Genomic DNA, 26,217 nt, shown 5'->3' with positions numbered 1-26,217 from the left:
TCAAATCCTGTCCAGATGAGCTCCACCACCCCATACACTTTCTGGGGCGATCTTTTCATAAAAGAAAAGCTTTGGCCCTAATACCCTTCATATGGGCCTTGAGGCACATAATTCAGATCTCATTGATCCCTGGCTGATAGCAGCAGTAGTAAGTATTATGCCCTGGAGGCGTAAGCAAGCCTTTTCTGATAACATCAATTTTTCTCTCCCTGGAAGAGGAATTGGCAGGATCACTGAAGAGTTAGCCAAGGCCTGGCTGTGAAGCCATTTGCATTAACAAGAGAAATAAGCAAAGTGAGGTGACACCTCTGTGGGAGGGAGGTGCAGTTCCTGTGGGTCTGACCCCCTCCCTTCTCCCTCCCTCTCTCCTGCCGGAGGACTGCTGCTGCGTGTTAGTCAGATTCCAGAACTTTGTTCAGGGCCATAGTCCTAGGGGTGGAAGTTTAAAGTGGTTAAAAAGTCACAGTGCTCTGGTAGAGGGAGGTGAGCTTTCTTTAGCCTCTAAAGAAACACCTCCCTCAGGGGCTGTCCTCCTACCTGAGAAAGATTTTGAGTGGGGAGTCCCAGAACACCTCACTCTGTAGTAAGCTCCTTTTGCTTATTGCTGGTGGGTGTGGTCTTTCCTCTGGTCTGATCGATGCAGTTCAAGATTTGGCTTTTGGATAGAACAAGAAGAGCAGGGTTTTAGCTGCCTTGATTCTGGGGCATCTGGCTGCCCAAACATAGGTAATGGAGTTCTCCATAGCACCATCTTAGCTCATTAGTTTTCCATTGGAGCTGGGGACAAAATATTAATAGCTTTCTTTGTTCTCTCTGTACATGTCTATGTATGTCACCTGGCCAAATCATAATCACATGCCAGCAATCCCAATAGACAGTGTGGGCCATCGTGGGTTGGCCATCAAGGAGAATTCAAACATGTCACTGGAATATAAACACAAACAGCCAAATTATTTACAGATAACGATATAAGCATTTCTAAAACGGTCAGAATTGCGTGTTAACTCCAAATCCATTTCCTCATAGAAAACACCTTTATAAATGGTAGTAAAATCCCTGACAAGTACACATAATCTTATATAACCCTTAAAATAGCTATATTATTGGAATAACAGTATTACTTCAGTTATGCCAAATCCCATTTTATAACTAAGCCTTAATTTGGTGATAGAATTCATGTTGAGCTTTAATTTAAGATGCCTAAAACATATTTCCCATGGGGTTATAGGATGTGAGGTGGGCCAAAAGAGCTGTCAGTCTAGTCTTAAGGAAGTGATCCATGGTTACGTGAATGGAAGATTCCACTTTACCCAATGTCCCTTAGGATAAGGGACACCCATGACTCACTACATCCCCCCCCCATTTCCTACCCCAGCACACACACACAGACTTACTGTTTTGAGAGCCTCTTTGGAAACATAAGAATCATAGAATTAATGAATTTCCTGTACCAGGTTTACCAATGGTAGGGAAATGGGCAATTTCTGTTCTCACTATAATAGATAACATTTGTTTCTTGCCTCTTCGGTTAAATCTATGAGTTTATTTTTCCATCTTAAACGCTGATACACATACAGTGGTTTGGTTCTTTTATATCATGTACTTTAGGTATTTTATATGTTAAATAGGTGACTATAGGCTGACACAGTACCCAAGTATCATTGCAAAATATCATAGCCCAAAACAGTCACTTTCCCTTGGATTGGTTTACATTTTGATCATACGATTGTTGAAAGTGTACAATTTCTAACTGTATTACATCTTCAACAGAAAACTGAAAGTTTAACTCTTACAAGTTGACACATATGTGTCAATGTTTTCAAACAACTAAGCTGTTCCTTGTAAGGAGATAGACAGAAAAATCTGTCAAAATGTTAAGTTTTGTGTTGGGAACAAGAGACGCTTGGGGGAGATGTGTTGTTTAATTCCTGAATCATTCTGCTTCTCATGGAAGAGCAAAGCAGGGTGAAGGGAGGTGTCCCAAGTTAAACTCATGTGTGTGTCTTCTCTCTCACTAAATTACATATTTAGAGTCAGCTTAAGGAGACACTGGTACTTCCAGCCATTCTTTCATGTTCAGTAGTCTCAGACTTTCGAACACAGAAAGTCTGAAAATTCAAACCTTTACTCCATGGTACAGTTCGGGGCCCTACCTGGCATCCAATAAATGTCAGCTGAAGATGTGATGAGGAGACACCATAATTCTAAACTTGAGGTCCCTAAAAGTACTCTAACCACAATGTACAGGTATTAACTTAATATTTGAGGCAGGCCAAACATAGCTCGAGGCATGCATCCAGACCTTGATCCGGGTTGCAAAATGTCTTCTTTAAAATTTCTTGGCAAGATGTGAAGTGTGAGAAAGTGAGAAGATATTAGAAGATAAAGGCATGGAAGATGGATTTGCCTGATGATAGAAATCATCTGCAGGTATATGTCATCTGTGTTCCATATGGGTCTGCATTAACCAAGTCAAATAGCCCTCTGTCTGTGGTGTTTCTTTCATTTTTCAACTTGTATCTTTTGGAGACTACATGGACTTGCATTGCAAGCAGGAAAATCAGCATTTTAAATATTTTAAACAGATAGGTCAAGAGTACATTTCGGAAACAGTTGGGAACAACCACAGGATAAGAGCAAAACCTCTGGCATGGAGGTACTGTGTTCACCACTGTACTGTTTAAATTACAGGGAAGGCCTCAAATCCCATTGAAGACTCCAGCCTACAATGGGCAGCCGTAGCATTGCCGGCATTCTTTTCTCTTATAATTGGGTTTGCTGTTGGAGCCTTATACTGGAAGGTAAGTGTTGCTATTCTTTTTTTCTTTCCCCTTGATCACAAAATTTCTGAACTTTATATATTTATTTGTTCATACTATATTACATCAATGATTAGCTAACAAACTGCCCTTTTCTAAGAAAGGATCCTACCAAGAAAACAATATTTTTCATTTGATTACTATTTAAATCTTTCAGTTTCTTTATTATTCTTTCATCTCCAACATCCTAAAAATGCTGAGTTGATAAAACCGTGCATTTTTCATAATTTCTTATTGCAAAAGTATTTTTATATGCTGCATGCTGATGAAAACATAGAAGTGGAGACTGTTTACCTCTTAAATAGTACATGATATATTGATATTTTTATAATATATGTATATATCACTGTTCTTTTCCCAGAAGAAACAACCAAATCTTACAAGGGCAGTTGAAAATATACAGATTAATGAAGAGGATAATGAGATAAGGTATTTTGTTTTACTAAATGTGTGCATAAGTAAGCTTGACCTTGCCACTTCACATACCGTGCATGTGCTCATAACATCTTTAAGAAGTGTTTCACTCTTATGGTGGCAGCTCCCAACTGATGTCTTCCAAGTTTTATCCACATTTCTGATCTCTCCTTGTCTCTTCAATCCTACATCTCCATTTACTTGGGAAATACCTTCATATAATTGTCTTCATGACCCTTCTTATGGTATCGTCTCTGCTCTCTTTATTTCTATAAACAGCAGAATCTTGCTCACGTTCCTGGTCATGGAGCTCAGGAGGCACGTTTGCTTATTCTCCTCTTTTCCACACTATAGCCAAGACATGCTTAGCTCTTTCTTTGGCAATAGTCATTATCTTCATCCATATCTTTATTATGTCTTGACTGAGTTGCTACCACAGAATCTTTCTTTTCCTCGGCCTTTCTAAACTCCACCTTTGTCTCATTCTTCTGTAAACCCCATTTCTTTTTTTTTGCCCATACGTGGGCCTCTCACTGCTGTGGCCTCTCCCGTTGCGGAGCACAGGCTCTGGACACGCAGGCTCAGTGGCCATGGCTCACAGGCCCAGCCACCCCGCAGCATGTGGGATCTTCCCGGACCAGGGCACGAACCCGTGTTCCCTGCATCGGCAGGCAGACGCTCAACCACTGTGCCACCAGGGAAGCCCTAAACCCCATTCTTAATATCACTTCCTAGTCAAGATACTTTCAGTTATTTTTCTCTTGCATACTTCATATATTTGACCTCACTCTGGCTTTCAGAGCCCTTAATTTTTCTCAACCTACTCAGTATTTTATTCAAAGCCAAATACAAAAATTGTTTTGTGAGACCTTGCCACAAAACAAGTGGTGGCTGACGCTGATCACGTTTTTACCCTATCCCATACTGCTCCAGGACCAATGCTTTGATTTTACATTCAGTTATAGTTTTCATTTGGCATGTTATTTTCTCTTATGCTGTATGTGTACATATTCACAAATTAAGTGCATATAAGCATTTTCCGTATGTGTATCTGCATATGCGTAGAGAATTTTTTAACTACTTGGGGAGACTATGTGGAAGCAGATGAAGTCTTCCCTCTTCCCTACAGTAATATTATGAAGGTAAGCTTCCCACTCAATTTTGCAATCTTTTGCTACTGTATTTACAGAAAAATAAAAACTGCCCTTTACAATGCCCAGATCATGGTTACTTCAGAATCTCTGTCTAAATGCAAATAAGCATGTTTCTTATTCTTTTTCAGTATGTTGCAAGAAAAAGAGAGAGAGTTTCAAGAAGTGTAATTGTGGCTTGTATCAACACTGTTACTTTCGTACATTGGTAAGTATTAAGAATTCAAGCTAAAAGATGTAACAAGAACTATGCAGCATCCTAGACACCAAAATTTATTAAGTCTTCTATCAAGCTGGGGTCAGTATGTTAGCTGAAGCTGTTATGTAATTGTGCATTCTCAAGTTTTGAGAGGCAAGCAGTATTATTCCAGTGTAGTGGATTCATCTTGTATGGGAGATATACAAAGCATTAACAATTGAGCGTTTCCTAATTTTTTTCTTTTTTGGCTGCGCCACTGGGACTTGGGGGATCTTAGTTCCCCAAACAGGGGTTGAACCCGTGCCTTCAGTGAAAGCATGGAGTCCTAACCACTGGGCCACCAGGGAATTTCTGAGTGTTTCCTATTTTTGAGGCCAGAAAATAAATTAGACAAGGGGCAAAATATTTTGGACTAAATAGGACTAAAATAAAATATTATTAATAGAAGAAGAATAAATAAAATCAATTTCAATTAGGTGTGATTAACATGATAGGAAAAGTATCTCATTTGTTAAATGCTGAAACAAATGAAAATCAAAAACATTGCCCTGCTATTTTAAGGAAAAGTAGAAAAGGTCAAAATCCCGTACAGTAAAAAAAAAAAAAACAATCCCATACAGTAGGAGAGGGAAATTGTCAAGGTAGCGCCACCTGCCACATGACATAATACTTGTGCCTCATCACCGTCCAGAGCCCAGGACACACTGAATATAAACCGGGGACAGATAACCTGTTGTGATTGTGTGGGTCTGTGAAGGGCCTGGGGAGAAAGGAGACTAGGAAAACATGACCAGAGGGCACTGATGTTTATACCTCCTCTCCCCTCTCCTGTCTACTTTCTCAACTCCCAAGCTGCAGACGCGGTGCAGGGAGCACCCTGAATGGCACTAACCTGATCCAACGTCATGCATGCTCTTCCCATTTGTACTTCTGCCAACTCACTGTTAATTCTGTTCTGCTCATGAACCCCCATTTATTACAGTGGTGTATAAGTGTTCTTTCATCTTCCTAAATCTTCAGTTCTTCCCCTGCACTCCCTCGTGGTTAGAGGATCATTTACTCGCCCGATTATTACAGACATGGTCTCCGGTGAGCTTCACCTTTTCCTTACAGGTCACTGTCCTTCCAGCTTTCCCTTCTGTCCCAGATTCAGAGATTTCTCTCTAGATTGAACCTTCCCCAGGGAAACTGGGTCACAGAGCCTTTGTCTCCTCCAGGAACTCACTTTTATCAAACATCATTTTTCAACAACCCAAAAATAACATCATATAATAATAGTAATTATGTCGCATATGCCTCTAACACTTTAACCCTGCTATTACACAGACTTCATTTTTGCCTTGAATCATGCCCTTGATCACCACGTCTGGAGCACGAATAGCACCCTCTCTTCTGCTCCCATCCTAGCTGTCCTCTAGCCTCATGTTTCCTGTCAAACACTGTAAAGGAATAAACCCTTCACTTGACCCTTTTTATTTTCGGGTGCAGTATTCCCCAAGCTGAAATCATTGTTATTCCAAGAAACATGTCTTTGACCTCCAATCCCAGTACAAACCTACTGTTTTTTCCCCACTGCTGTTTCACTTCCCTTAAGCCAGACATCCACCAACTACACATTAAATGGTTAATTGAACCTTAAAGGCTCAAGTAATGTTCTCTGTGGTTTGCTTTTCAATGGCATCACTGGGATCCTGTTTTGGCACATAGGTGATGTGGTGTTTAATTGTGGCATTTGTCCTGTGACATTTGGGAAATGGATTATGATGGAAAAGCCCAGGGCACTTGTCTAGGAGAAAGAAAGATGGCATTTTAAAGCAGCTGTAGTCAAGCAACTTACACATGCTGGTCAGGGAATATACAAGGACAGGAAGTGAGTCTGTCTGGTTCTTGCTATATCTCCTCACAAGTACCTCACTTGTTGCCTAAGCACTGTAGGCGCTCAATAAATGTCTGTTGAAGTGACTGAGTGAATAAATAAACCCTAAATGAAAATCTTACCAAGTGGTAAGGAAGATAGCTCTGCTGAAGTGGCCTTTTTTTTAAGGTTCTTTTGTTTTGCAAGATGAATATGTTCTAGAGACCTGCTATACAACATAATGCTTAGAGTTAAAAAAACTACATTGTGCATTTAAAACTGTGTTCAGAGGGTAGATCTTGTATTAAGTGTTCTTACTGCAATAAAATAAGATGTTTTAAAACAATCTTTTAAAAAGTGCAGTAAGGTTTATTTTTATCTTGTATGTGTATGTGTGTGTTTAATTTGCTGATTTTGGTCAGTAGGACAGCAGAGTATGTACAGCAAGGGGGAATACAGTCATATGCGAAATGGCTAAATTATTTTTCTTAAAATCTGAAATGTTACTCATATAATTAAACGAATGAAATTAGGTTAAAGAAGCCCCAAATTGTTTAGAAATAAACTCGTCACATACCATTGAGGAGCTGGTGTAAAATAGATGACCTTACTTCTCACCATTTCTGCAAAGCTCTCTCAAGGCTCAGCTCAGAACCACCACCTCCAAAAAGCTAACTTCCCAAATGAAAGTAATCTCTCTTTTATGGCCCTCTAATTATATTTTGTATTACACTTCATACAATATTAATATGGTATTAGTTACCATTACTTACATAGACGTTACTTACTCACAGCCACTTACATAGACGTTTTGTGTCCTCTTCTAAACCATAAGCTCTTAGAGGACAGGATTGGTTTCTGAATATCATTTTGGAATCCCATTAAACTATATAGTTTACACTTTGCACATACAAGTGATGAATGTATCTGTTGAATAAATGAATGGAGAGATGGATGAATACCTCAGAGAACTGCAGTAACGTGAGAATAAAATTTATGGAGTAAAAACAAAAATAGACGTGTGTAGGTAGAAGTAAATAAGAATTCAAATACTGAGGGCAAGATAGATAAAAGGAGGAAAATAGAAGCAGCTCATTATCATGAATCTGCAAACCCCGAAGTCAAAATATATATGTATCATTTGTAACCATTTATTGAGTACCCATCGTATACAGAAAGCCTGTTCCTTGTATCAACAGAGGTTTGGTAAAACCTGCCAAGGAAATTTGAGTATAATTTGGGGAAGGGGATGTGGTGGAGGGAAAGGCTTGGGGGAACAGACTGTGACATGGTAGGAGAGGAAATATGCCAAGAAATAAGAAGAACAGTAGTAAAAAGTACCAAGATAGAAATGAAATATGGAGTTGTAATTATATATTTTAAAAATTGGATATAATTTGGATTATAGTCATTTTCTTGCTTCACAAAAAAAGGGGAAAATATAAGGAATGACTCAGGTTTGTGGCAAGGATTTCTCCCTGAAATAGAAGTTTCATGAACTAAAAGAAATTAAACCAGGACAAATATTGGAACACTAGAATAGAAAACATATGGAATAGTTCTCCAACCTATAATTGGAAAATGAAGAGGAGGATTTGATATTTTAAATACAAGGAAGGAATGTAGATAATGACCCAGAAACAAAAGAAGTTGCCTCTAAGAGAAAATATACAAAAGCTGTGTTTATTTGACATCAAACGTGAAATTATCTCTGCAAAAAGTTAAAAATGTATTTAGTCAACTAGCTAATGACAAGTATACGTATGTGGCATCCCAGAAGAATTTTTCATTTATTGGGTTGCGTGTAGCACAGTTTAAGAGAAAGAAATAGAGTAGATCATAGCACAATTTTACTCTTCATTCTAACCACAAATGTGACACCAACAAGCTCTAGTACGTGCACTGTTGGATGCAAAGCTTAATATAACCTAGTTCTGTCCTCAAATTGCTTATGGCCTACAAAAGGAGATAAGACATATGCATAATAACCTATTTTAAAACAGACTAAAGGAGATTTTGGTTAAAAAACAACAAAAGAAGCTGACAAAGAAATGCAATAATGAGTCAAAGGCAAAGCCACTGCATATGGTTGTAGAGGATGTGCCCTGAACATAGCTCTAGATAATGACTGGTACAGATGGCATCCCATAGAATTGTACCACCCATATACAATTGTCTTATTTAACTGGGGAGAGAAATCATTCGGAGAAAGGCTTTATTGTAAGGGTGATGGAGGTGGCATTTGTATGGAACTGGATCTTGGATGATTGCTAAAATTTTACTGGCAATAGGGAAGTGGTAAATCCAGATACTGCAAATGGCATAAGTTAAATCAGGGAGCTGAAAGTACAGACTGTGTTCAAGAGTTTGTACAGCTGGACTCCAGTAGAAGTACACATAAAGGGTTAAAATGCTGAGAAAGGATGGGCATCAGTTTGAAACAAGGTCTGAATTCCAAGTACAGGGCTTACACTTTATTGAGTAATATAAGGAGTTGTTGGAGGGTTTAGAAAAGACATAATACAATCAAAGCAGAGGTTTAGGAAAGTAATCAGACGTTGGCGTGGCCAGATGGATGGGAGTGGTGACCTGGAATCAAGGAGTCCACTTAGGAGGCCAATCTTCAAAACAGGTGTGAGAGAATGACAACCTGAGCTAGGGTCACAGCCATGGAGATAGGAAAGCATAGGCCATTTTGGAGTCACTGCAGTAAAAGAATAAGTCCTAGTTCCTGATGGGATGTGAGGCTTGACATCGCAGGCAGTAATCAGGGATGATTTGGAGCCTATGGGACTAACCAGATGGCAGTGCCAATAGAAAAAAATGGGAGAAGGAGCCGTTAGGAATTATTAACCAGTGGCCAAATATGCTTCACTGGAAATTCAGAGTACAGTAAGCGCTGCAAATAATAGATTGGGGATTGGGAAGTCATCCACGAAGAATTTTAATTGAGACCTTGGGAGAAGGACCGTGTAATCACGGAGAAGGCCCAGTTTGGTTGACGGTAAATAGCATGAGTTTGTAGATACTGAGATGGCGGTGTTTAGGGACTTATCCCAGCATGGTAAGTGTAGAAAGTAATTTTTTTTTAAATTTATTTATTTTTGGCTGTGTTGGGTCTTCGTTGTGGTGCACGGGCTTCTCATTGCAGTGGCTTCTCTTGTTGCAGAGCACAGGCTCTAGGCGTGTGGGCTTCAGTAGTTCTGGCACGCAGGCTCAGTAGTTGTGGCTTGTGGGCTCTAGAGCACAGGCTCAGTAGTTGTGGCACACGGGCTTAGTTGCTCCGCGGCCTGTGGGGTCTTCCCGGACCAAGGCTCGAACTCATGTTCCCTGCATTGGCAGGCAGATTCTTAACCCCTGGGCCACCAGGAAAACCCCTAGAAAGTAATTCTTATTATAATTAGGCTGGTGGAGAGATTCATAAAAGAAACACAACCTGGAAGTTTCCAGTAGATCTAAGACAGAAGAAAGTCGATCCTAGAATTGGAATAGGGATGAGGGCAAGTTATGCTGGGACATTTATTGCACAGGACTCAATAATGGTTGGTTACCAATGGCCAGATCTTTGACTCTTTACCACATATTTCCTAAGAATTTCTAGAATTTTGAAGGTTTTGGTTTGGAGCTCACTCTGTATAGATACATTGTGATGCAGAGGATTAGAAGGGATTAGACTTGGGTCTAATCTGCACCTTAATTAGCTGTAGGTTCCTGGATGAGTCAGTTGTCTTTTAACCCCTGATTCTTCAAATGTAATGGAAGGATAATAATACTCACCCTATTTATTTCGTGAGGTTGTTGCCAGAATCCATGGTATTATTATAAAAATGGTAGTTTCGTTCTATGGGAAACCATTTGTTGGTTTTTATGTTTGTTTTCTTTGCGAAATGATCCAAAGACATAATCAGAATAGATTTCCAATCTTGCTTCTCTACGCTTACGTTTAGAGTTTCAAGTTATTTGTAGCTTTTTCAAAAAATATATATATTTTTTGCTTTTTTGTGATTTCCTTCTGCTTTTCTAACCAAGTTTTATTTTTAAAATATCTGCTAGGTAATTTGCATTTCTGAAATTTGCTCTTAATGCCTGTTAATTTCTCCTCCAGTATTTAATTCTGCTTTCCTAAATACAGGTTTTCTATTTTTTAGAGTTCTCTCTTTGGTAAATTGTCATGTAATATGGTTTTTAGTATATTATTACATTTTATATATTTACATTTTCAATATATTACATTTAATGATTGCATACATTTCGTATATTACATTAGAGTAATATACATTTAGCATATTACTGGAAAAAAACACTGTACTTCTTATCACTCATACTATAAAGTTTTATATATAGCCTATGTAATGATCTCAAACATTTTAAAACCAGTGATCTCTGGTTCTGGGATTGATAAATAAGGACAAAATAGGAAAAGAGTAGGGAAGAAACTAAATGCAAAATACACATTTATTTAGGGGTTGTGATTGAAGATAGCATGCAAATGCTGCCTATAATTAAAAAAGAAAAAAAGATAAGGAAGTACAAATACTTCACCTGAAAGCTGAAAAATCTGAAAGCTGAGTCCAAAGCTCAGTGGTTTAACACCAGCACTGAAAAGCTAAAACAGAGTCTGGCTTTCATGCTTCAGCAAGTACAGTAAGCTGTGCTGAGGCCAAATGAACTTCCCCAGAGGCTTTGTCAGGAATGTGGTGCCAGGATTTCTATCTTTCTTCTTCTGGCTGACAGCACTGAAGGAGATCCTACTGCTGCTCTTTCCTCAGCTGGGAGAAGTGATTGCTAGAACCTGGCTAGGCAGTCAGGATACTGGCACTGATCTGTGGCTAGGAGGCTGTCATTTGTGGGTGGCCTCTGATCAGCCTCTCCGCCTGTCCCAGATATCTCTTGCATGCCACTCCATCAATCTCCACTTCTCCACTCTGAACACCGCCATTGTTCTTCAGACCCTCTCCCCTCGCCACCTGTTTACAACCTCTTCAAAGGCTTGTTAGAGAAATTCAAGGCTACATAGATTGATAACACTCATCAGAAATGGAGATAATCTGTGCTGTGCTTGGGGGTATGAAAGCCACAGGGTATTCATTCATCCACTCTATGTTCAAGAAATATTTATTGAGTACAAGTGTCCCCCTCCAGTGCTATGCAAAAGTAGAGCATTCCAATGAAACCTGTCTTAAACCAAAATGGCCTAAAGCAAAGACGCAATCACCTTAGGATACATCTTGCTAATGCGATGCATAAAATAAATCTATGTAAAGCACAGATGCTCGTAGACACAATTCAAAGTTATGGTGGCTTTATGCTGAGAGGCTAAGTGTAGTTCCGGGGAAGAACTTGGCGGTGCCACTCTCACTGCTGGCGGTGCACACTGCCTCTGTAGGCTCACTGCAGAACAAACCCTGAATGCGACGGTCTCTTTTTGCCTTTTTTCATAAAAGCAAAAATCCTCTTTGGATTTCTTTCGTTTGTTGAAAACAGGTACTAAAGTAGGTGTTTTGTAAAAGCAAAGTGGTATAAAGGGAACTTTGAAAAGCAGGGGACACCCGTATCTATTTTGTACCAGGCACTGTTCTAGGTGTTGGAATACAGCAGTGAAAAAGATAAACAAAAGCTCTATGTTCCTCATGGGGCTTACATTCTAATGGGAAGAGACACTCAGTAAACAGTAAGATCATTTCAGATTATGTAAAATGTTACTAGGGAGATCAGCAAGTGACTGATCACTGCATCTAGGAAACATTTGTCAAGTTATTTTAGGCTGTGTAAGTGAAGCATGCATTGTAAATCTATTACTCATTCAAAGCCACATGAATTCAGCTACTGAGAATGAAAAGAAGGTAGAAAGCAGATATGCTATAATCTCTCTTTTTTCTTCTCTAGGCGGGTAACAGTTCATGTTTGCTTCATAAATGAAGCAGCTTTAAACAAATTCCTATTCTGTCTGGAGTGACAGACCGCATCTTTATCTGTTCTTGCTACCCATGACTATGTGGATGATTCAGAAATTGGAACAAAGTGTTTTACTGTGAAACTGGCACTGAATTAATCATCTGTAAAGAAGAACTTGCACCTAGCAGGACTCTATTTTAAGGACCTGGGGGATTTGTGGTCTCAATTAGAACTTGCAGCTGATGTTGGGAGAGAAAGCACGTGTCCCAGGCTGCACGTACCGTTTTGCATGCCTCCAGAAACGTCTAATTGTTGAAAAACCACATAGCTTTATTTTACAGTTACAACCTGCAGTTCATAGTTATCTTGGTCTCTGCAAGTAGATTTCAGCCTGGATAGTGGGGGTCATCATTTTTATCAAAGGGATCTAGAAAAAATTCAAAAAAACAAAAACTCCATAGCATCAGCCACTGTTCATTTAGAAAGCAGTGGGAAAAGAGGGTGGGGGTAGGGGCAGGTCAGCCTTCTAGCTGCTGATCAAGGAATGATATGGGTCTGAGCTTGGTCTCTTTCTGACACAGAGTGTGCTCAACCGTATCCCACTAGACGAACGGACATGGTTGTCTGACTTTAGTCATGCAGGGGAGCCAGTACTGAATTACACAACAGTGATGCCTTTGCAGAGGAGAGACTCCGAAAGAGTCATCACACGAAGAAGCTGTGGACACTGCCCAGCAGAACAGTCTGCTGAGGGGGGCATCTGGCACCCCTGGTGAAGTCAGCCTTCGCCCTTGACCACTATGGCGTGTACAAATTGTGCTTGCAAATTATATTACAAAATGTTTATATTCTAAAACTATCACAGAGTTATGTAAAGGGACTTAGGAGAAATCACTGAATGTATGGAGGCCGCATTTTCAATTTCTGCTGTGGGAGAGAGTAAATATAAATTATGATATTTAGTATCTACGGTTAGATAACCACACACATGCTAATATGGGTGTTGAAAACTAGGTGACTTGGCTTTTACAAGAATGCAGGGGATCAGGAAACTTTAGTTATTTATAGTATAATCACCATTATCTGTTTAAAGGATCCATTTATTTAAAATCAGGCACTCTGTATTCATTAAGGTTTATGAATTAAAAATAAAAAGAAAGCTTTATGTAGTTACGCATGTCAGTTTGCTATTAAAATATGCGACAGCGTTTTTGTCATATTGAGTGAACTTGGCAGGAATTCCCAAGATGGACATTGCATTTTTAAACCAGAACTTGTAAGACATTAAGTGAATTTCCCTTGCCAATTTTTTTTATTTCAAAGGACCATCTGACTAAGGTCAAGGAATGATTTCTTTTGGTTTATTTTGATGAAGATTCTTTTAATATATCACAAACGTACACATACAGGAATCCAAAGCTTTCCATTCTAACTTGATCCTTGTGATAACATCATTGCTATGTCTATCACCATCACATGACTGTTTTCAATGCAGTGATAGAGAAGGGCATGAAAAACTGCTATCTTTCCTTTGTTTTCAAAAGTCCAAGAACTTCTAGTAGAGCTGGATTTTAGCTTATGTTCAAAGCTAATTCAAATACAACTCTAGTAAGTGGCCCTTGCTCTTTTTTATACCAAAGAGCTCAGATGATTTCTACGATCCCTCCTCTAAAGTGCTGTGGTTCCTCAAACACTAGTCATGTCTCTAAGATACAACCCAGATGCTTTGGGAAGTTGCATTAATTTATTCAGTCCCTCAAATATCCCATGGTGCAACCAATTATATATAATAAAACCAGAGATCAATTTAATGGCTGAAAGGACCTGTCTCAGTGTGTGATGTTGATTGTTTTGAAGAAAATAGACATAGATTAACATGAGTATGTGTGTAGGTCATGTGTCAATTGAGAAGATTGATACTTCTCAATCTAATAGTTTGTTTCAGCAATGGTTTCAGTTTTTGTAAGTATGTAAAAATGCTGCTTAATGAGCTTTAGAGTATAATAGATGTACTTTTGTTCTCAAAGCTGGTAGCTGGGTTTTAACACACAAGGACATGGTCCTAATTGATAGGGTTAAATAAACAAATTCAGCAAGTTATGAAATCTGGCACGGTAGGCAAGGGGAGATGTATTCTGCCTAATTAAATGTATTGGTTCATTGAGAGTTGTGTGGATTACCAATTTTTAAAACACTAAAATTCAGTAAAATACACGAACAATAGAAAAATGTTGAACATTACTTTGGTTGGTAGTTGCTTGGGAATGAACTCTCATATCTACTTGGAGATTAAAATATATATATACATATATGTCTTTGCTTTATTTTATCCAATATGTGTTCTGAACATCCTTTATAAATCATGGAAAACTCACAACTGACATCTTAAACTGTGAAATCACCTTTTAAACTGGTACCATGTATCTGATAGTTCTCTTTTGTAATGTTTCAAAATTGTCTTTTAAAATGGTTTCAGAAGTCTGCAGATGCTAAATTATACTTTAGAGTAAAGTATAATTAAGCTTTGTACCTCTGTGGTAGAACCCAAATCTATAGAGAAACTGGCACTGATAAACGGTGCCTGCCCTGTGATATCAAAGCGTTGCTTGATTTTGTATTATAATCTGATGTGCTTACCACACAGCCACTTTCTAATGAGTCAGAAACAAGTTATTTTTTTCAATATTTTAACAGAACAAGTACCCTATTCTCTTTGAAAAGGATTAACTATGTGAAAAATGACAATGTATGATAAAGTATGTTCACAATGAAATATCTGCTTTTAGTAAGAATTAAAGTACTCCGGAGAAACTTTGTGGCATATTTTGGTATTCTAATTCAAATGAAGTTTTAAATTAATAGAAAACTCCACGCAGAATTCATGGATATTTCTCAATGTTTTTCTGAAGCTAGGTTCTGGTTTCAAAATGTAATTCCAGTATGGGGCTTTTAGCCATTCCCAACCTATTCTAATTTAACTAAGAAATATATTTTTCAAGAAGGCAGTTGGACATAGTGGGATGGATGTTAGGAAAAATTGTCAGGAGCTTCCACTCTGCCATTAACAGGTATTGGTAAATCACTGCCCTTCTTTGGCTCTCAATTTTTATTTATCTATATGGTGAAGTCAAGTCATACCATAGGTATGAGAGAAACCTATTGATATGTGACTGACAAAGATGATAAAATAGAGCTGAAACTATCGCATATAAAATATCTAACTCTGATCTCTGTGAATAAGCAATTTGAACATAAAAAGCTATGGCTGTTCTTGTTTGTAATGTAAATAGGGTCCATTCGTAAAAGTGAAAATCAGTCTCCTGTAGGGTGAGTCGGATAACCACTTACACAAGAGATGGCTTTTTCCGTTGCTTAAATAAACATTTTTGGATCACCTCTGAAGAATGAAAACCAAGAGTACATTTTACCCAAGATGAGATGTGTGTAACATTTGGAAGTGTACCAAATCAAGCATTTAAATGCTCTCATTTTTCTTAAAAGCTAAGAGCAGAAAATGTAAGATGCTCATAAAGTTTTTAAGTGCAAAAAGATACTTTCGAATCCGTTTGGAGATGGGTAAACCATAAATTATATTTCAGGATTGGAAAGTGGGATAAGAATTTTAGAGAAAGCCAGCTTGTTTTGAAACAGTATTATTCTGAAATTGGCATTAAAATATAAACATTCAGATTGAAATTCCAACCAGTTCATTTGTGGTGTTTGATCACACAGTTTATGGTGTTGCTGGAAATGCCTTTGTAAAGATAAAATAATGGTACTTTCATTTCCTAACAAGATACTGTTTTAGAAATAATCCATATTAAAATGGATATTCTTGATCCTAAAATGTTTCTTAAGCATCGTACATGTATTTATAACCGCCGTCTCCAATTACATCTTATGTTGTTCTTTAAAATAAAATTGTTTAAACTAAAAAAACATAGTATTTTCAGTTACTTGATTTCTGAGCTATGACTCACTAAATAAAAATTTCCAATCAAAATACCCTATTCTCCTATATTCTAAGGATTAATGTGTGATTATAGTGTCCACTTGCCACTATTTTTTAAATCAATGGACTTAAAGTATTCAGACATTTAGATGGATGCACAGATATATTGCTAGTTCAGTCATAGATTGGAGTTTGCATATTGTAATGTAAATGTATGTCAACATTATTCTATAGTTTTATTATGACTGAAGTTAAATAAAAAAGGTTGTAAAATGTGATGTGTATGTACTGTATGTGTACTTTTTAAAATAGGTTTATGTCCTGACCCTTTTTTATACAGGTTTGAATTTGAAATTACATTATATATACACATACTTTATTGTTCTAAATAAAGAATTTTATGCACTCAAATTTGCCCTGTCATTATCTTAAAGTTATCACACATGTTCATAACATGGTTGAGCATTTAAGGTAAACTCAAAGTTTTCTATGGAAAACATCATTAATCTAGATTTTATTCTAATATGCACAAAAGGAGATAAATTATTTTATTCCAATAAATATGTATTGGTTAAGTAATCAAGGAAGATAGGTAAAGTAATCAAAGAAGGTAAAATTGAATTAATACACTGTTGGATCTCAAGGGGTTTCTAACTTAGTTGGGGAGAAGATAGGAAAACCACTGTCAACTGCATAAAGCCACAGTGAAGTAATTACCTAAGTGCAAAACTGCGGTCTAGTTAATGTACTTGGGGCACACAGGAAGAAGAAATAGATAGCCTAGGGATGATCATGGGGGAGTTGGTGTTTGGGCTAAGATTTACAAGGATGAGAAATTTTGATAAAGAAGGATAATTATGCCCAGCCTGAGCAGTGTTTTCCAAAGCAAGTAGTTTTAAAATTTCTCAATTTATCCCATCAAATCCAATCCTGAGCATACAGTGCATAAAGGGATACACAGTGAGATGAGACCAGAGCCTTGAATGCCACAGGAGGGCAGATTCTTCTTAGGGGCCATGCGAAGCCATTGCGTGCTTCTGAGAAGAGGGATGGAATGGCAAGATCATACACCATTATGGCTTATGTGGTTTAGGCAATAAGTAATCATCCTGCCTAGCCCCTGGTTGGTATTGGACTCCTGAGACCACATCCTCTAGATTTATGACATCACACTTATTCACCCACCATTTCTTTTCAGTTTCTTTGCTGATTTTTCCTCCTCTGCTCACGCTTTATATTACAGACTTCCATCAATATAAGCCTAGACGATAATAGCCTTGTAACTGATCGCACTCCTCCACTATTTAGCCCTTTTTCAATCAGTTCCTCATGTTAGAGTGAATAATATGGAGACAACTGATAATACTTTTCTCTGATTAAAACACTGAAATGGCTTCTCATTATTTTTCAGGACCAAACCCAAACTCAACATGGTTTATAAAGCCCTCCTCGACACATCTCATAATTTTTTTTGGGGGGGGGGGGCAGGGGGTTGCTAATTGTTTGTTTTCCCCTTTAAGTTATAAACACATGAGGACTAGGACCGTGAAGACTTATATCATTGCATTCCCCCAATTTAATGCAATAATAAAGCATGGAATTGAAACAAAATTGAATCTGAATAGGTATTACCTATTGCAATGTTCAATAAGTTAAAAGTTATTTTCTAAAACTTTTTATCATGGACAATTTGAAATATATGCAAAAGTAGAGTAGTGTAATGAACTTCCATGTAACCATAACCTAGCTTCAATCTTATTTAAGTGCTGAATGATCTTATTTTATCTAAGTCACCTACTACACCACTTACCCACCACCCCTTTCATATTATTTTTAGGCTAATACCTACAAATACTTGATCTGTAAATATTTATATGTGTATCTCTAAATTATAAATTTTAGAACGTAATACCTTTGTCACACCTAAGAAAAATTATTCCTTAATATCAAAGACCCAATAAGTATTCATATTTTATCTCACATCATCATGCATTGCAATATTGTACTACAGCAGAGTATAAAATAAAGGTAAAATTCTCCCTCCAACATTAAAGTTCTTTCCTCCACAGGAAAACAGGTATTTCTTGTTAACCCTCAGAAAAACTATGTGTACATACATATTTATGTAATACTATCCTCTAACCTTACTTTTCCCATTTATTAGAAGAATGTGTAACACTTTGCATCAGCCCAGATAAACCTTTATCCACTACCATAGCCAGGAAATTATAGATGGACATTGAAATTGTACTATAATGTGTGCCTTTTGGAATTTCAGTCCATACTTAGCAAAATCCAATGTACTTTTAGAACTTTTTCTTCAAAATGAAAATGAGGCTGTCTTTTGAGGATATATCTGCCTCTTCAGCCCTCTCATTTGGTGGCTGTGTTTCCTCCATAACTGTCACTGGGTCTGGCAGTGGGTTCTCTGGTCCTCATTGCTGCTTCTGGGTCATCACTCCTTAATCCCTCCCAGATTTGAATCTCATGTTATCAGATTACATACCCACTGCTATTCACTGTTGCTTTCATGTACTAACTCTCAGGTTCTTCTCCTTCATTTCTTGATGGCATGAGCACCTACTTCACTGTCACTCATCTGTACTCCTGTCTTATTTCTTGGGATTTTGATACACATATAAATGATCCTTTTGGCTGCAGCTGCTGCTTCTTCCTTATCCCCCTCCTCCTCCTTTTCCTCCTTTGGAGACTTTTATGAATCCAGCTTTTCTATATTCTAATGAGTAAGGTTTATTTTAAGAACATCATTAGAGATCCTAGAAGGGAAGATGGCGGAAGAGTAAGACGCAGAGATCACCTTCCTCCCCACAGATACACCAGAAATACATCTACACGTGGAACAACTCCTACAGAACAACTACTGAACGCTGGCAGAAGACCTCAGACCTCCCAAAAGGCAAGAAACCCCCCCACGTACCTGGGTAGGGCAAAAGAAAAGAGAATAAACAGAGACAAAAGGATAGGGACGGGACCTGCACCAGTGGGAGGGAGCTGTGAAGGAGAAAAGGTTTCCACACACTAGGAAGGCCCTTCACTGGCGGAGACGGGAGTGGCGGAGGGGGAAAGCTTCAGAGCCACAGAGGAGAGAGAGCGCAGCAACAGGGGTGCGGAGGGCAAAGCGGAGAGATTCCCGCACAGAGGATCGGTGCCGACCGGCACTCACCAGCCCGAGAGGCTTGTCTGCTCATCTGCCGGGGCGGGCGGGGTCTGGGAGCTGAGTCTCCGGCTTTGGTCAGATCGCAGGGAGAGGACTGGGGTTGGCTGCATGAACACAGCCTGAAGGGGGCTAGGGCGCCACAGCTAGCCGGGAGGGAGTCTGGGGAAAAGTCTGGACCTGCTGAAGAGGCAAGAGACTTTTTCTTCACTCTTTGTTTGCTGGTGCGAGGAGAGGGGATTAAGAGCGCTGCTTAAAGGAGCTTCAGAGACGGTCGCGAGCCGCGGCTAAAAGCGCGGACCCCAGAGACGGGCATGAGACGCTAAGGCTGCTGCTGCCGCCACCAAAAAGCCTGTGTGCGAGCACAGGTCACTATCCACACCCCCATTCCTGTGCAGCCGCCACTGCCAGGGTCCCGGGATCCAGGGACAACTTCCCCGGGAGAACGCACGGCGCGCCTCAGGCTAGTGCAACGACATGCCGGCGTCTGACGCCGCAGGCTCGCCCCGCACTCCATACCCCTCCCTCCCCCCGGCCTGAGCCCGCGAAGCAGCTGCTCCTTTACCCCATCCTGTCTGAGCAAAGAACAGACGCCCTCAGGTGACCTACACGCAGAGGCGGGGCCAAATCCAAAGCTGAGCCCCGGAAGCTGTGAGAACAAAGAAGAGAAAGGGAAATCCCTCCCAGCAGCCTCAGGAGCAGCGGATTAAAGCTCCACAATCAACTTGATGTAGCCTGCATCTGTGGAATACCTGAATAGACAACGAATCATCCCAAACTGAGGAGGTGGACTTGGAAAGCAAGGTTTATGATTTTTTCCCCTTTTCCTCTTTTTGTGAGTGTGTATGTGTATGCTTCTGTGTGAGATTTTGTCAGTATAGCTTTGCTTTCACCATTTGTCCTAGGGTTCTATCCGTCTGTTTTTTGTTTTTTTTTCTGGTACGCGGGCCTCTCACTGTTGTGGCCTCTCCCATTGCGGAACACAGGCTCTGGACGCGCAGGCTCAGCGGCCATGGCTCACGGACCTACCCGCTCCGTGGCATGTGGGATCTTCCCACACTGGGGCACGAACCCATGTCCCCTGCATCGGCAGGCGGACTCTCAACCACTGCGCCACCAGGGATGCCCCCATCCGTTTTTTTTGTTTTGCTTTTTTCTTAAAAAAATTTTTTTTCTTAATAATTATTTTTTATTTTAATAACTTTATTTTATTTTATCTTACTTTATTTTATTTTATCTTGTTTCTTTCTTTTCTTCCTTCCCTCCTTCCTTCCTCCCTCCCTCCCTCCCTCCTTTCTCTCTCTCTTTCTTTCTTTCTTTTCTTTTCTTCCTTTCTTTCTACTTTTTCTCCCTTTTATTCTGAGCCGTGTGGATGAAAGGCTCTTGGTGCTGCAGCCAGGAGTCAGTGCTGTGCCTCTGAGGTGGGAGAGCCAACTTCAGGACACTGGTCCACAAGAGACCTCCCAGCTCCATATAATATCAAATGGCGAAAATCTCCCAGAGATCTCCATCTCAACACCAACACCCAGCTTCACTCAACGACCAGCAAGCTACAGTGCTGGACACCCTATGCCAAACAACTAGCAAGACAGGAACACAATCCCACCCATTAGCAGAGAGGCCGCCTAAAATCATAATAAGTCCACAGACACCCCAAAACACACCACCAGACGTGGACCTGCCCACCAGAAAGACAAGATCCAGCCTCAGCCACCAGAACACGGGCACTAGTCCCCTCCACAGGAAGCCTACACAACCCACTGAACCAACTTTAGCCACTGGGGACAGACACCAAAAACAATGGGAACTATGAACCTGCAGCCTGCAAAAAGGAGACCCCAAACACAGTAAGATAAGCAAAATGAGAAGACAGAAAAACACACAGCAGATAAAGGAGCAAGATAAAAACCCACCAGACCTAACAAATGAAGGAGAAATAGGCAATCTACCTGAAAAAGAATTCAGAATAATGATAGTAAAGATGATCCAAAATCTTGGAAATAGAATAGACAAAATGCAAGAAACATTTAACAAGGACCTAGCAGAACTAAAGATGAAACAAGCAATGATGAACAACACAATAAATGAAATTAAAAATACTCTAGATGGGATCAATAGCAGAATAACTGAGGCAGAAGAACGGATAAGTGACCTGGAAGATAAAATAGTGGAAATAACTACTGCAGAGCAGAATAAAGAAAAAAGAATGAAAAGAATTGAGGACAGTCTCAGAGACCTCTGGGACAACATTAAACGCACCAGCATTCGAATTATAGGGGTTCCAGAAGAAGAAGAGAAAAAGAAAGGGACTGAGAAAATATTTGAAGAGATTATAGTTGAAAACTTCCCTAATATGGGAAAGGAAATAGTTAATCAAGTCCAGGAAGCACAGAGAGTCCCATACAGGATAAATCCAAGGAGAAATACACCAAGACACATATTAATCAAACTGTCAAAAATTAAATAAAAAGAAAACATATTAAAAGTACCAAGGGAAAAACAACAAATAACACACAAGGGAATCCCCATAAGGTTAACAGCTGATCTTTCAGCAGAAACTCTGCAAGCCAGAGGGAGTGGCAGGACATATTTAAAGTGATGAAGGAGAAAAACCTGCAACCAAGATTACTCTACCAGCAAGGATCTCATGCAGCTTTGATGAAGAAATTAAAACCTTTACAGACAAGCAAAGCTGAGAGGGTTCAGCACCACCAAACCAGCTTTACAACAAATGCTAAAGGAACTTCTCTAGGCAAGAAACAGAAGAGAAGGAAAAGACCTACAATAATGAACCCAAAACAATTAACAAAATGGGAATAAGAACATACATATCGATAATTACCTTAAATGTAAATGGACTAAATGCTCCCACCAAAAGACACAGATTGGCTGAATGAATACAAAAACAAGACCCATATATTTGCTGTCTACAAGAGACCCACTTCAGACCTAGAGACACATACAGACAGAAAGTGAGGGGATGGAAAAAGATATTCCATGCAAATGGAAACCAAAAGAAAGCTGGAGTAGCAATTCTCATATCAGACAAAATAGACTTTAAAATAAAGACTATTAGAAGAGACAAAGAAGGACACTACATAATGATCAAGGGATCCATCCAAGAAGAGGATATAACAATTGTAAATATTTATGCACCCAACATAGGAGCACCTCAATACATAAGGCAAATACTAACAGCCATAAAAGGGGAAATCGACAGTAACACATTCATAGTAGGGGACTTTAACACCCCACTTTCACCAATGGACAGATCATTCAAAATGAAAAGAAATAAGGAAACACAAGCTTTAAATGATACTTTAAACAAGATGGACTTAATTGATATTTATAGGACATTCCATCCAAAAACAACAGAATACACATTTTTCTCAAGTGCTTATGGAACATTCTCCAGGATAGATCATATCTTGGGTCACAAATCAAGCCTTGGTAAATTTAAGAAAATTGAAATTGTATCAAGTATCTTTTCTGACCACAACACTGAGACTAGATATTAATTACAGGAAAAGATCTGTAAAAAATACAAACACATGGAGGCTAAACAATACACTACTTAATAACAAAGTATTCACTGAAGAAATCAAAGAGGAAATAAAAAAATACCTAGAAACAAATAACAACGGACACACAATGACCCAAAACCTATGGGATGCAGCAAAAGCAGTTCTAAGAGGAAAGTTTACAGCAATACAAGCCCACCTTAAGAAACAGGAAACATCTCAAATGAACAACTTAACCTTGTACCTAAAGCAATTAGAGAAAGAACAAAAACACCCCAAAGTTAGCAGAAGGAAAGAAATCATGAAAATCAGATCAGAAATAAATGAAAAAGAAATGAAGAAAATGACAGCAAAGATCAATAAAAGTAAAAGCTGCTTCTTTGAGAAGATAAACAAAGTTGATAAACCATTAGCCAGACTCATCATGAAAAAAAGGGAGAAGACTCAAATCAATAGAATTAGAAATGAAAAAGGAGAAGTAACAACTGACACTGTAGAAATACAAAAGATCATGAGTGATTACTACAAGCAACTCTATGCCAATAAAATGGACAACCTGGAAGAAATGGGCAAATTCTTAGAAATGCACAACCTGCCAAGACTGAATCAGGAAGAAATAGAAAATATGAACAGACCAATCATAAGCACTGAAATTGAAACTGTGATTAAAAATCTTCCAACAAACAAAAGCCCAGGACCAGATGGCTTCACAGGCGAATTCTATCAAACATTTAGAAAAGAGCTAACACCTATCCTTCTCAAACTCTTCCAAAATATAGCAGAGGGAGGAACACTCCCAAACTCATTCTACGAGGCCAACATCACCTTGATACCAAAACCAGACAAGGATGTCACAAAGAAAGAAAACTACAGGCCAGTATCACTGATGAACATAGATGCAAAAATCCTCAACAAAATACTAGCAAACAGAATCCAACAGCACATTAAACGGATCATACACCATGATCAAGTGGGGTTTATTCCAGGAATGCAAGGATCCTTCAATATATGCAAATCAATCAACGTGATACACCATATTAACAAATTGAAGGAGAAAAACCGTATGATCATCTCAATAGATGCAGAAAAAGCTTTTGACAAAATTCAACACCCATTTATGATAAAAACCCTGCAGAAGGTAGGCCTAGAGGGAACTTTCCTCAACATAATAAAGGCCATATATGACAAACCCACAGCCAACATCGTTCTCAATGGTGAAAAACTGAAAGCATTTCCACTAAGATCAGGAACAAAACAAGGTTTCCCACTCTCACCACTCTTATTCAACATAGTTTTGGAAGTTTTAGCCACAGCAGTCAGAGAAGAAAAGGAAATAAAAGGAATCCAAATCGGAAAAGTAGAAGTAAAGCTGTCACTGTTTGCAGATGACATGATACTATACATAGAGAATCCTAAAGATGCTACCAGAAAACTACTAGAGCTAATCAATGAATTTGGTAAAGTAGCAGGATACAAAATTAATGCACAGAAATCTCTGGCATTCCTATACACTAATGATGAAAAATCTGAAAGTGAAATCAAGAAAACACTCCCATTTACCACTGCAACAAAAAGAATAAAATATCTATGCATAAACCTACCTAAGGAGACAAAAGACCTGTATGCAGAAAATTATAAGATACTGATGAAAGAAATTAAAGATGATACAAATAGATGGAGAGATATACCATGTTCTTGGATTGGAAGAATTAACATTGTGAAAATGACTCTACCACCCAAAGCAATCTACAAATTCAATGCAATCCCTATCAAACTACCACTGGCATTTTTCACAGAACTAGAACAAAAAATTTCACAATTTGTATGGAAACACAAAAGACCCCGAATAGCCAAAGCAATCTTGAGAACGAAAAATGGAGCTGGAGGAATCAGGCTCCCTCACTTCAGACTATACTACAAAGCTACAGTAATCAAGACAGTATGGTACTGGCACAAAAACAGAAAGATAGATCAATGGAACAGGATAGAAAGCCCAGAGATAAACCCACGCACATATGGTCACCTTATCTTTGATAAAGGAGGCAGGAATGTACAGTGGGGAAAGGACAGCCTCTTCAATAAGTGGTGCTGGGAAAACTGGACAGGTACATGTAAAAGTATGAGATTAGATCACTCCCTAATACCATACACAAAAATAAGCTCAAAATGGATTAAAGACCTAAATGTAAGGCCAGAAACTATCAAACTCTTAGAGGAAAACATAGGCAGAACACGCTATGACATAAATCACAGCAAGATCCTTTTTGACCCACCTCCTAGAGAAATGGAAATAAAAACAAAAACAAACAAATGGGACCTAATGAAACTTCAAAGCTTTTGCACAGCAAGGGAAACCATAAACAAGGCCAAAAGACAACCCTCACAATGGGAGAAAATACTTGCAAATGAAGCAACTGACAAAGGATTAATCTCCAAAATTTATAAGCAGCTCATGCAGCTCAATAACAAAAAAACAAACAACCCAATCCAAAAATGGGCAGAAGACCTAAATAGACATTTCTCCAAAGAAGATATACAGACTGCCAACAAACACATGAAAGAATGCTCAACTTCATTAATCATTAGAGAAATGCAAATCAAAAGTACAATGAGATATCATCTCACACCAGTCAGAATGGCCATCATCAAAAAGTCTAGAAACAATAAATGCTGGAGAGGGTGTGGAGAAAAGGGAACACTCTTGCACTGCTGGTGGGAATGTGAATTGGTACAGCCACTATGGAGAACAGTATGGAGGTTCCTTAAAAAACCACAAATCGAACTACCATATGACCCAGCAATCCCACTACTGGGCATATACCCTGAGAAAACCATAATTCAAAAAGAGTCATGTACCAAAATGTTCATTGCAGCTCTATTTACAGCCCAGAGACGGAAACAACCTAAGTGTCCATCATCGGATGAATGGATAAAGAAGATGTGGCACATGTACACAATGGAATATTACTCAGCCACAAAAAGAAACGAAATTGAGCTATTTGTAATGAGGTGGATGGAGCTAGAGTCTGTCATACAGAGTGAAGTAAGTCAGAAAGAGAAAGACAAATACCATATGCTAACACATATATATGGAATTTAAGAAAAAAAAATGTCATGAAGAACTTAGGGGTAAGTCAGGAATAAAGACACAGACCTACTAGAGAATGGACTTGGGGAAATGGGTAGGGGGAAGGGTAAGTGGTGACAAAGCGAGAGAGTGGTATGGACATATATAC

The 26,217-nt window shown here is 38.9% G+C and overlaps 1 protein-coding gene across 4 annotated transcripts in view; it reads left to right on the top strand.

The window, feature by feature from the left end:
* KITLG (KIT ligand) overlaps positions 1–14,895 on the top strand; it is a 93,266-nt gene extending 78,371 nt beyond the window's left edge. For 3 of the 4 annotated variants that reach the window (XM_082666575.1, XM_082666576.1, XM_082666573.1), the window contains 4 exons: positions 2,692–2,801; positions 3,181–3,248; positions 4,516–4,592; positions 12,325–14,895. In XM_082666575.1, coding sequence (XP_082522701.1) covers positions 2,692–2,801; positions 3,181–3,248; positions 4,516–4,555 — 218 coding nt within the window. In that variant the 3' untranslated portion in view covers positions 4,556–4,592; positions 12,325–14,895. The remainder of the gene's footprint in view (positions 1–2,691; positions 2,802–3,180; positions 3,249–4,515; positions 4,593–12,324) is intronic. The other variant, XM_082666574.1, reaches the window with a different exon arrangement.
* The last annotated feature ends 11,322 nt before the right edge of the window (positions 14,896–26,217 follow it).

The sequence above is a fragment of the Grampus griseus genome (assembly GCF_964374135.1).
Source record: "Grampus griseus genome assembly, chromosome: 11".
NCBI lineage: Eukaryota > Metazoa > Chordata > Mammalia > Artiodactyla > Delphinidae > Grampus > Grampus griseus.
Note: the sequence above shows the minus strand (reverse complement) of the source record. Positions and strands in the feature narration are given on the sequence as shown.